At 44.4% G+C, this 12,500-nt stretch overlaps 1 protein-coding gene across 1 annotated transcript in view; it reads right to left on the bottom strand.

The window, feature by feature from the left end:
* LOC138966510 (uncharacterized) overlaps nucleotides 1-9,581 on the bottom strand; it is a 39,231-nt gene extending 29,650 nt beyond the window's left edge. Inside the window, exons 1-4 of the mRNA XM_070338777.1 lie at nucleotides 8,710-9,581; nucleotides 7,218-7,344; nucleotides 5,365-5,525; nucleotides 1-123 (exon numbers count right to left, since the gene is read on the bottom strand). The exon at nucleotides 1-123 is cut by the window's left edge and continues 13 nt beyond it. Coding sequence (XP_070194878.1) covers nucleotides 1-123; nucleotides 5,365-5,525; nucleotides 7,218-7,344; nucleotides 8,710-8,879 — 581 coding nt within the window. The 5' untranslated portion in view covers nucleotides 8,880-9,581. The remainder of the gene's footprint in view (nucleotides 124-5,364; nucleotides 5,526-7,217; nucleotides 7,345-8,709) is intronic.
* Between the last annotated feature and the right edge of the window lie 2,919 nt (nucleotides 9,582-12,500).

The following is a 12,500-nucleotide window of genomic DNA, read 5'->3' as shown; positions in this document are numbered from 1 at the left end:
AATTTAGGTGTGGCATCGTACTTCCGGAGGGTACTCTGTATGGGCAAATCCTTTTTGGAGCGGGCCTCGCACTTTCTGAGAAAGTGACCATGGAAGTCGAAGCCGGCCTTCACGCTGTGAATCCTGGTGACCCAACATGAAGAAATTAGAATGTCATGTAAATCCTTTGCAGGGTTTGATTTACAAGTGCGCCCTACGCCATTGGCGCATTAAATCTCAAATTAATGTCCCATCACAATTCCCTTAAGTGCGTCAAAGGGCGCATAGAGATTACGTACCACTGCGCCACCAAATGTACACTTTACATCGGATCGCACACACACACACACACACACACACACACACACACACACACACACACACACACACACACACACACACATACACACAACACGTGACACACACACACACACACACACACACACACACACACACACACATACACGCTCAATGCTCACACATACAAAGATAACACGATATAGCGGTTAATTCTCAGATGGCACCATGTTGCACCCTTTTGCATCTTTGGTCAAAACGCGTACAGGCCTCTTTTGCGCTTCTTGCCTTCGATTATAATTTGATGTCCCATCGGAATTTGGTTGATGGGGACAAATGTCGACCCATTGCCTTTTTCTCCCAGGCTAAACCCTGTTTTGTGAGGACTTCAATGATGTCCGTTATCGCGGGCCGAATATAGCATGCCAGCCACTGCGGATGTCAGTGCGCATTTTGACACTGCGACAGTGACAAGCCGACCAATAGACACCTGGCATTTCTATTTACTAGTCTCCAATTGGTCGTTGCCACTACGTTTGACACTGCCGAGGTCAAAGGTTACACTGCGGTCCACAGGCCTCAGTTCGAATCTATTCCCGCAAGACTTACGGTTTACCAAGTGGATCCCTAAGTATTGCTAAGTCGAACCTTCGTTGGGTTAGGCTTGCTGCATTAGCGACCACACTGGTCTTTGTGGCACTGACTCATATCTTATTCCCCCCTCTGCTTCTTTACCTCTGTAAACTTGTAGAGCTAGTTATTTTTCGATAATGACCCAGCAACCAAACAAATAACGAGCCAGCAACAGCCTGAATCCTCGATAGTGCAATGGGTTGAGAAGCTGTTCTGTTTCGGTACTACTTTTGCGACTGAAAAGTTCCGAACGCTCTAATGTACGAAGTATACATTTCTGGAGCAAACAATACAAACATACCGCATTTAAATTAACAACTACAGGCCTGAACACATGAATCTCCATATAAAATCCATGAGTTCGGTTGTTTTCTGAATCTAGATCTGCCGTGCACAAACCCGTTCATCACAAGCAAATTCCCAAGGCAAGTAACTCATACTCTAGCGACAAGAGTAGTTCCCCTTCTTTTAACGCAGTTTCTTCGACAACACTGACTGCAATCCGCCGGTCAGTTTTTAACAATATTTCATTTTATAAACAGATCACACGCAACCAAATGCACACATCTCATCAATTTAAACAACATAAAGCGGTTTCATACACTATTTTCCCCAGAAAACTGAACTTCATACAGTAATTAACGTTGGAACACGGGTGCAAATGTTCGTCTGCTAGTCCCATTTGACGAAAGAACATTATCTTAAGCGATACTAAAACATAAAAAGAACACACAATATCTGCCTTTACCGCCACAGCAGAATAACAGTATATCTGTGTACTTGATTTTAGTCCAAAACAGGGAAACTGACAAGAAGTGTAAACAGAATGGAATGATTTGCACGGAACTATACAACCGCGCATTAGTCGATCGCCTGCGCAGGTTGACTGGTTGAGTGATTCGGATTCGATCAAACTTTCGCACAAAAACTCCTGTTTTCTTTGAATAACTGAAGAAATGAGGAATAAAGAGGTTACACACCTCGTCTCAGTGATTATTAAAAATAATGGTCTCAGTTCGCGGTCATGAAAAAGCTCGCTGAAGCTCGCATTTTTCATGATCCGCTAACTTCGACCATTATTTTTAATAATCACTGAGACTCGGCATGTAACCTCTACGTACGTGTGTAGATCATCAGCTTGAACTGAGGTGCCATTTGCGCGCTCTACTTAGGGATGAAGCCTTTACGACAGGCGCAGTGGCGTAGTAGACACGACATCGGCCTCCTAATCGGAAGGTCGTGAGTTCAAATCCCAGCCTCGGCCGCGAGGTGGAGATTTTTCCGATCTCCCATGTTAACTTATGTGCAGACCCGCTAGAACCGTATCCCCCTTCGTTTGTACACGCACGCAAAAGACTAAGGGCGCAGGGAAAAGATCCTGTAATCCATGTCAGAGTTCGGTGGGTTACAGAAACACGAAAATACCCAGCATGATTCCCCTGAAGTCGGCGTATGCAGCCAGAATGGCGGGTAAAAACGGTCATACACGTAAAAATCTACTCGTGCAAAAACATGAGTGAACGTGGGAGTTTCAGCTCATGAAAGAAGAAGAAGAAGAAGAAGAAGAAGAAGAAGAAGAAGAAGAAGAAGAAGAAGAAGAAGAAACCTTCAGGGCCAACCGTAGCACACACATCGGTATGAAGCCTTCCTAAGAGGCTTCATACCGCAGCATGTCTGGCTCTTAGGGCCCATACCGCGTCATGGCGTGACATTCCGCGTGTTTCCTTCCGGTTTACTGATCATGTTCTTCGGTTCCTTTTTTAGATTTAATACAACCCTCTTTTCGATCACATTCAATAGGGCACTTGTCAAGAAGGGTGTTGCAGGTTGCGAGCGGATGATGTTGCTGCTTGTTTTGATAGTGTTTTACCGATAGTCATAATAACCAGCCAATCAATAAATATTACTAAGCAAAAGAAGAAGAAGAAGAAGAAGAAGAAGAAGAAGAAGAAGAAGAAGAAAAAGACAACCGTAGCGTCCTCTTAGAAGGAAGGAAACACGCGGAATGTCACGCCATGACGCGGTATAGGCCCTTCCTAAGAGCCAGACATGCTGCGGTATAAAGCCTCTTAGGAAGGCAGAAATGTGTGTGCTACGGGTGTCAGGGCACATTCCTTCCCGTGAAAACTGTCAGGGCACATTCCTTCCCGTGAAAACTGTCAGGGCACATTCCTTCCCGTGAAAACTGTCAGGGCACATTCCTTCCCAGGAAAACTGTCAGGGCACATTCCTTCCCGTGAAAACTGTCAGGGCACATTCCTTCCCGTGAAAACTGTCAGGGCACATTCCTTCCCGTGAAAACTGTCAGGGCACATTCCTTCCCAGGAAAACTGTCAGGGCACATTCCTTCCCGTGAAAACTGTCAGGGCACATTCCTTCCCGTGAAAACTGTCAGGGCACATTCCTTCCCGTGAAAACTGTCAGGGCACATTCCTTCCCGTGAAAACTGTCAGGGCACATTCCTTCCCAGGAAAACTGTCAGGGCACATTCCTTCCCGTGAAAACTGTCAGGGCACATTCCTTCCCGTGAAAACTGTCAGGGCACATTCCTTCCCGTGAAAACTGTCAGGGCACATTCCTTCCCAGGAAAACTGTCAGGGCACATTCCTTCCCGTGAAAACTGTCAGGGCACATTCCTTCCCGTGAAAACTGTCAGGGCACATTCCTTCCCGTGAAAACTGTCAGGGCACATTCCTTCCCGTGAAAACTGTCAGGGCACATTCCTTCCCAGGAAAACTGTCAGGGCACATTCCTTCCCGTGAAAACTGTCAGGGCACATTCCTTCCCGTGAAAACTGTCAGGGCACATTCCTTCCCGTGAAAACTGTCAGGGCACATTCCTTCCAGTGAAAACTGTCAGGGCACATTCCTTCCCGTGAAAACTGTCAGGGCACATTCCTTCCCAGGAAAACTGTCAGGGCACATTCCTTCCCGTGAAAACTGTTAGGGCACATTCCTTCCCGTGAAAACTGTCAGGGCACATTCCTTCCCGTGAAAACTGTCAGGGCACATTCCTTCCCAGGAAAACTGTCAGGGCACATTCCTTCCCGTGAAAACTGTCAGGGCACATTCCTTCCCGTGAAAACTGTCAGGGCACATTCCTTCCCAGGAAAACTGTCAGGGCACATTCCTTCCCAGGAAAACTGTCAGGGCACATTCCTTCCCAGGAAAACTGTCAGGGCACATTCCTTCCCGTGAAAACTGTCAGGGCACATTCCTTCCCAGGAAAACTGTCAGGGCACATTCCTTCCCAGGAAAACTGTCAGGGCACATTCCTTCCCAGGAAAACTGTCAGGGCACATTCCTTCCCGTGAAAACTGTCAGGGCACATTCCTTCCCGTGAAAACTGTCAGGGCACATTTATTCCCGTGAAAACTGTTCTCACTCGTTCAGATCTGCCCAAGCTTGTTCATTAGGCACAACAACAAAACAAACGTTTGTTTAGGGTAACGTGACCAAAAGAAATATATAGGGTCGGTAGTAAGGCTTTTATTAGAATTTAGTAGTTGACGTCATAACAATATAAAAACATCACAAACACCATTTTGTCTCAAGCCCAAAGGAGCTTACTTCCCTTTGTCTCGGTAAGGTTGACAAAATGTGCCAGCTTTAGGGTCGGCGGCTGGAAATATAGGGTCGGTCGGGTAATATTTGTTTTCCTTTTGGCCTTAGATATTAGGCCATCCCTCTATTTGAACCTTGTCAGATCTTAGATGGTGAACCTAATGGATCGTTCACACTTAAGGGTGAGTTTTTAATCAAACAAGTACATTTTTGACGACATATCAGACCAACAGATCGTGATCTGCAGTAAAGTCTTTAAAATAAATATCACGTACTCCCATAGGAAACGTTCGAATCACTGATGAGTCGAGCTGACAGGAGCAAATTCAACTTTCTTTCTGAACAAAGAGGCACAGCACACATTGAGACAGCGACGCAAACTCGGTCAACCGGCCAAGGCACTGCATACCATCAGCGAAGGTCACACAAATATACATGCACAACCTCGGCATTTAACTTAAACCTCACTGATGATATTCCCCCAGGCTAAGGTCTAAGACAGCGACGTCTACTTGGCCGAACGAGAGGGCCCGGTAGCTCCGGACGTAGAGCACTGGACATGTGAACGGAAGGTTCGAATCCTGGCCGGGATGGGCCTGGGTCAACTTTATGGGCAGACCCAGGGACGGTATCCATGTCCCATCCCCGTGTCGCCACAGTGGCACGTAAAAGACCTCGGTCATTCTGCCATAAGTGCACATGGCTGATACCACCTAAACACGCATACACGTGTGTATCTCATCAAAAGCTGTGAGGGCGTAAAACTCCAATAATCATATAACCCATATCTTGTCCTCAAGAGGCGAAATATTTAGCCTGTATGACATTACATTCTCTATTTTTTTATTCGGTCGAACGTAAACTCGACTTAGAACAGGGCAAGGTTTCTCACCTTTGCTCTGACTCCGCCAGGTGATTCTTGATGGCGTTGAAACCGGAGGTTGGGCACTGATGCACAGTGCTGAAGTCCTTCAGAAATGCTTCACCTCCTCGTTTCTCGTGCTGTTTCTTCACCTCAAACTTCTCAAACTGACTGCGAACTGCTTGCCATACCTGCCACAGTCACAGCCAACCGCTCCGTCATTATAATTATACATGGTAGTCGTATTCAGGAAAAAATAAAATTGTTTAGGTGGCTTCAGCGGCTGGAGCCATTTTAGCTAAAGGGATCTAAATTCCGATTTTAACTGGCATTCATGAGACCATCTTTGAGCGCTTTTATCTAACGAGGTTGTTACCTCGCTTCTTGCTCTGTACGCATGCGCGCAAACACCCTCACCAAAGGAAACCACCGCCTTTCAACGCTTCCTGCTAGCCGCAATAAGCACGATCAGCGTGGCGCCCCATGGCATACAAGACCACGTGCGGACACAGCCATCCAAACATCAACAGATCATCGGCGGAATGATGCCGTTAGCGACTGTTAAGCCGAGGGGTAGATCCGGTAAGTTTAAAGCCGTCACGTGACGTCGGCGGGTCGAAACAGGGTTTAATGAATGGCATTTAGGGCGACTAACAGCACAAACAGCGCCACCATGCGGTCAAGGGCCGCTGAGGCGGTTTCCTGAATAAAGGTGCATTTCTTGCCGTCTGAACTGTCTTGTAAACCGCCTCAAAAGAAAACTCCCGAAGGAACAATAACGAGTGAGCATTTCGATTTATTCCGTTCGGTGTCTTGCTTTTATGGGTTGCATGATAACTAGTACTGGATAAGACTTTTTTTTATTTTTTTTTTATTCTCTTTTTGTGGAGTTTTGTTTTGTTTTTTTAACATGTATATATGTATGCTGTACATTACAGGACATCACCTAAACAAGGGGACAAAAACATAAAACAGAAACACACTTGGACAATTACAACACACATAGGGTGGGTGGGTGGGATGGGGGGGGGGGGGATGAGGCTTGCATGGTGGTCGCAGTATCAAAGGTATGTAGAAAGAATAACCTAGGAGTTACATCAAAACATGCATATATATATACTAGCGCCAATCCTTGTAAAATTTATCTAATGTATTATTCATAACTGCGTTATACTTTTCTAAAATAAATCTTTGCTTAAGATTTCTACTAAATGTCTGAAAATGAGGGATCATTTTGTTCATTTTGGAAATATATATACGTGGTGTTTGGCACACATTACTAGCACATCAAAAACTTTATCTGTGACTACATTGAGGGCCCCAAAGGGGGGGTATCATCACGATCACGGGAAGGGAAATTTTAGCTTTCACGATCACAGTTACCTTGATTTTTGTTTTCACGATCACGAACACCTTGACGAATAGAGGATCATAGAGTGATACAGCTGTGAAAAATGTACGTTGAAAATAAAATGCTTTGCAATAATGCCCATCACGATCACGAAAACAAATGACGATCACGATCACGAGACTTGATTTTGTTGTCATCACGGATCACGGGCAAAGTCCCATCACGATCACAGAAATGGAAATTTCGGCAATCACGGTCACAGAAAGGTCAAAAAACGCCAATCACGATCACGATTTTAAACCCTTTGGGGCCCTCTACATTGTTCGCAACTCCAAAAAGAATCAGTTCTTTAGAGACTTTTAAATTGTCACAATGGGTGCAGTACCGGATAAGACTAATTGTCTAAGACTCTGGCATCATTATATGCTAGATAGAACATGCAACATGGTCTGTCAGAACAGACAACAATATCCGCTGCACGAAAACCTGATACCATCAACTTCACTGCAATACAAGTCGAACTGACACTGACCTTTTCGTCAAGCTGGTCAGCCATGGCGGTGAGGACAAGGTCATCGAGGTTGAGCACGGGCCACCCGGACACAGGCTCGTAGGGCTTGTGCTGCGGGTTGAGCAAGCCGATTTGGTTGTCGCGCAGCCTGTATGAACAGCACGCAGAAAAAAACTAGTTTTGTGGACAGGTAGGAAGAGCTGCTGTTGCTGCTGCTGCTGCTGCTGCTGCTGCTGCTGATGATGATCCTGATGATGACGACGACAACGACGACGATGATGATGATGATGAGGGTGATGATGGTGATTATGATCATCATAATAATGAAGATCATGATGATAATGATGATGATCATGATTATAACTACGACGACGATGATGATGATCATGATGACGATGACGTTAATGATCATGATTATGATCAGATCATGATCATGATGATCATGATGTATTCCGAGACTTTTCACTGCAGATAGTTCCCCCCTGTAAAATACCACAGCACTCTCCTTCCAGGCCAGCTTCTGAAAATCAACGCTGCCTAAAATTCGTTGTTTGGAACGGCTTTCTCAATTCTTTTCAAACCAAGTTCTGAAGCTCACCTTGACAGAAGATGTTTGTAGCCCTGCAAAAGCCCCCTCCATCCTCTACAAACTGGCTTGCGAAACTCACTGTTTCTCCATCAAAGCTTATACCATCCTCATTAAGCTAACCTTTTGAAACTCATTGTCAACTGCATGTGGTTTGCATTAAAAAAAAAACCAAATACTCAATCTTTTTTTACACTGACTTCTGAAACTAATGGTTGCAAGTTCTCTCTGCGCAACATCGTCTACACAATTGCTTTCAGCCGTAAATCTAACCAATCTCACCCCCTACCCGATCCACCAGGGGATACCATGCAGCGAAAGCATTGCGCTACTCACTTTTACCTTCGCACAAGTTATTTTCTGCTCATATGCCTACCTCCCCTTCCCCCTCTCTCTTGACCCTTTATGGCGTCAGCTGACGTCGGCGGTAACTTGCTTTAACGGGCAACTAATCGTTCAATAAACAATAACAGAAGAAGAAAAGCTACACACACACATACACAAACATGTGTATAATTGTGGTATATTCATGTATACATCTACGGCACACTGTAAGTTCTCAATTCAGGTAAACAAAGGCAATGCTTTGTATGCAAACATTTCCTGGCAGAGAACGGGTTAACTTGTACATGTACCAGTGCCGGACTGGGGGGGGGGGGGGGGGGGGGGGGGGGGGGGGGGGGGGGGGGGGGGGGGGGGGGGGGGGGAGGGGGGGTCCTGATGTACCTCGTTGAAGACAATTCTGTTTTCAGACACGAGGATAGACCCACAGATTACCATTGGAATGTGAAATTTTCTCACCGTTCGCCACCCTGCCCCCCCCCCCCCCCCCCCCAACTGGGCGGCCCCTGGACACCTGCCTCATTTTTAAAATCCCCCCCCCCCCCCCCCTCTATTATACTTGATCCAGCCCTGTGTACAATTCACCGTTGTAAAAGTCTGGAGTTGATGTCTTCTCGGTCTGCCTGTTCTGTGCGGTGGATGTCGCTGCGCAGTCTGACCTTGATCTGGTCCATGCCCGGCTCGTCCTTGAAGAGGAAGTACTGCCGGCAGTACTTGCCCAGAACGTTGATCATGGCTTGCTGCCTGATCGCCATCTTGGTAGTCTGTGTAGTTCGTTAGCGTTACCGGTTAAAGGTTAATGCTGAGGACGATGAGGTGAGGCGTTGTGAGGTGAGGTGTGCCTTGTTGTGGTGGTGATGGTGTTGATGGTTGTGTTGGAGGTGGTCGCTGTGACTGTTGTTGTTGTTTGTGTTGTTGATGGTGATGGTTGAGGTGGTGGTGGTGGAGGTGGTGTTAATGTTGCTACTGCTGCTGCCGCTACCACTGTTGTTGTTGCTGCCCGAGTTGCAGAATGTGTGTCTAGTTTTTGTTCTCCGTGTCGCTCCTCATTTCAATATTTTGTAGTTGATGTCGCTGCCGTTGTTGTTGTTGCTGTTGTTGTTCTTGCTGTTGTTGTTGTTGTTGTTGTTGTTCCTGCTGCTGCTGCTGCTAGAGTCACTAAAAGATTCGTGTTTTGTTTTGTCTGAAACTTGTGTTCTGTTTTTAGACTTCTTCTGACGAAACTAGTTCCTTCCTTGCACAAAAACAAACTTTTTTTTTTCTCCTTTTATTTGTCTTCTGAAAACTATCAGTGCTGGTTGCTTGTAGATGGACACTTTTCAGTCCACAATCATGTCATTACTTGGGCTGTCAACATGGAAATGTGTTCTTTTTCTTCTCTCTGCTCATCGTCGTGGGGAAGGAATTTGTCCAAAGTTTTGTTTGACGAGAGAAAGAGGATGTGCGTCATAGAGTTTAACATTTCACGTCATTGCTTTCTTTCTCGATCTCATGACGCAAGATTATAAATTGAAGATCGGAAAAGGCCAGAAAAAAAAAGCCTAATGCCAAGAATTTACCTATCTATCAATATGTCAAATGATTAACAAAGTGAGAAACTAAAATTGAAGACAAATTCACACAAAAATAAAAAGGGATACATGAAGGAATCCTTGCGTTAGTGCATCCGTCTCAATGCAAGGTCTTTCCGTCATAGGTGAAAGTGTGTGTGTGTGTGTGTGTGTGTGTGTGTGTGTGTGTGTGTGTGTGTGTGTGTGTGTGTGCGTGCGTGCGTGCGTGCTTGCGTGCGTGCGTTGCGTGCGTGCGTGTGTGTGTGTGCGTGTGTGTGTGTGTGTGTGTGTGTGTGTGTGTGTGTGCAGTATGGATGTGGCGGACGTGCCTGTCTGGAGTGCTGTGGGTGTTCTTACTTCGTATGTTTTATTGTTCTTATTTTTGGTTTAAGGTTGTTGTCATAATATATGTTGTTTTGGTTGTTTTAAGAGCAGATGAACCACACTTTTCCATCCATTGTAATTAATTGTATGGACAGTAAATGATCTTATGTCTTATCTTATGTCTTAACATCGCGAAAAATGTCGCGTTTCAGTACGTATTGTTTCAGTTGGTTGTCACGTCATATGTCGCGGTACAGGGTCCCCCTGTTTGGATGGTGACAGTTTTTGGATCGCTTATGCACACACAGTTGTAACTATGACCGTTGTCTTTATGTTTCTCTCTGTTAATTCACCAGCGGCACTGTAATATGTATTAGAAATAGCACCAGGGTAAGGGTTTTTAAATGCACTGCTCTTCCAAGTCCTCTCAGATCAATTGACGGACGCAGGTAGATGATTCGTAATAGCAAAAACTCACAAAAAGCGGTTGTTACTCACTTTTCAATGACACATTTGGGAACTTGTATTTTATGGGTCATTCCTTATTCATAATCAATTAAAGCAGTGAATGTGTTTGATCATCACAGTAGGCCTAATTGCGTCACCTCCAAGTGTCAATGCTGTATTTGTTCTTACTCTTATGTTCAGTATATTTTCTCTACATGAAATCTGTCCGAAAGTAAACGTAACTAAAGCTGGTTGGCTTGGCATTGTAAGTGGGTGAAGAAAATATATACATGATGGGATGGAGAGGGGTGGTCTGAGGAAGAGGGGGTGGGTGGGTTGTTAGAGGAGTCGTGTGTTATGGAAAGGCCGTTAAATACAAATTAACACCACAGCAGATGTGACAGAGAAATCCGTATGCAAGACTGCTGAAACGAAGAGGAGAGAGGCGATGAGGCGGGTATTCGGTATCAAAAACCCGATTGACTGAAGGGGTTTAGGTGACGATTATCATAACTCCAGTGCTAACACCCGGTCATTTTGTCATGTTTTCATTGGATACAATTTCCTTGCAGTCGTCACCTTGCAAAAAAAGTTACCCCAGAAGTTTAGGCTCTTATTCAAATTAACCCCGTTTAAAAGCTGTACACATCCTCTCGACGAAAGAGAAACATCGCGGGCTATAATCTTTGATAATCCCCTCGATGTATGCAACTTTCTGGTCTGTCCACACCCTGCACGAGCCAGGTAAGTAGCTAGCACTCGAATCTGATGCGGGCGACACGCGAGTTTGAGATGGGTCAAGTGTGGATGAGGTAGCGCGCGACTCGTACGAAACTTGCGAAAAGCGGTTGACTCTGCGTGAAGTAGGAGTTAGCTTCGCTTGCCGTATTGAGTTTCGGAAACATTAGCAAAAGTTAAGTCTGGGTTTTCCTCGTATTTATGAGTGTGTTTTTTTTTTTTTTTAATAAGAGTTCAAAATGTTTTGCTTTTGGTTCAGAACTGTTTTGTGCTACTGCTGCTGCTGCTACTGATGATGATGATGGATGATGATGATTAAATAGATTATGTGGTTGTGGAGGAGAAACAAGTCGCGTAAGGCGAAATTACAACATTTAGCCAAGCTGTCGAACTAACAGGATGAAACTGAACTCACTGCATTTTTTACAGCAAGAGCGTATACTCGTAGCAGCGTCAGTCCACCGCTCGATGCACAGGCAGTGAAATTGACAAGAAGAGCGGGTAGTAGTTGCGCTGAGAAGGATAGCACGCTTTTCTTTATCTCTATTCTTTTTAACTTTCTGAGCGTGTTTTTAAATCCAAACATATCACATCTATATGTTTTTGGAATCAAAAACCCACAAGGAATTGGATGAAATTGTTTTTAAATCGATTTCGGAAATGTTATTTTAATAATAATTTTTATATTTTTAATTTTCAGAGCTTGTTTTTAATCCGAATATAACATATTTATATGTTTTTGGAATCAGAACATGATGAAGAATAGGATAAACGTAAATTTGGATCGTTTAAATTTTTTTTAATTTTTTTTTTTACAATATTTTCAGATTTTTAATGACCAAAGTCATTAATTAATTTTTAAGCCACCAAGCTGAAATGCAATACCGAAGTCCGGCCTTTGTCGAAGATTGCTGGGCCAAAATTTCAATCAATTTGTTTAAAAAAATGAGGGTGTGACAGTGCCGCCTCAACTTTTACAAAAAGCCGGATATGACGTCATCAAAAAAATCGAAAAAAAGAAAAAAAAACGTCCGGGGATATCATTCCCAGGAACTCTCATGTCAAATTTCATAAAGATGGGTCCAGTAGTTTGGTCTGAATCGCTCTACACACACACACACACACGCACAGACGCACACACATACACACACACACACACACACACACACACACATATCATACATATCGTCTCGATTCCCCCCTCTACGTTAAAACATTTAGTCAAAACTTGACTAAATGTAAAAGGAAGAATGAGGACAAAGACAATTTTGTCCTTCTGGTTTTAATTGCTCATAATTCTACTTGGGTCTCCATTTT

The sequence above is a fragment of the Littorina saxatilis genome, linkage group LG5 (assembly GCF_037325665.1).
Source record: "Littorina saxatilis isolate snail1 linkage group LG5, US_GU_Lsax_2.0, whole genome shotgun sequence".
NCBI lineage: Eukaryota > Metazoa > Mollusca > Gastropoda > Littorinimorpha > Littorinidae > Littorina > Littorina saxatilis.
Note: the sequence above shows the minus strand (reverse complement) of the source record. Positions and strands in the feature narration are given on the sequence as shown.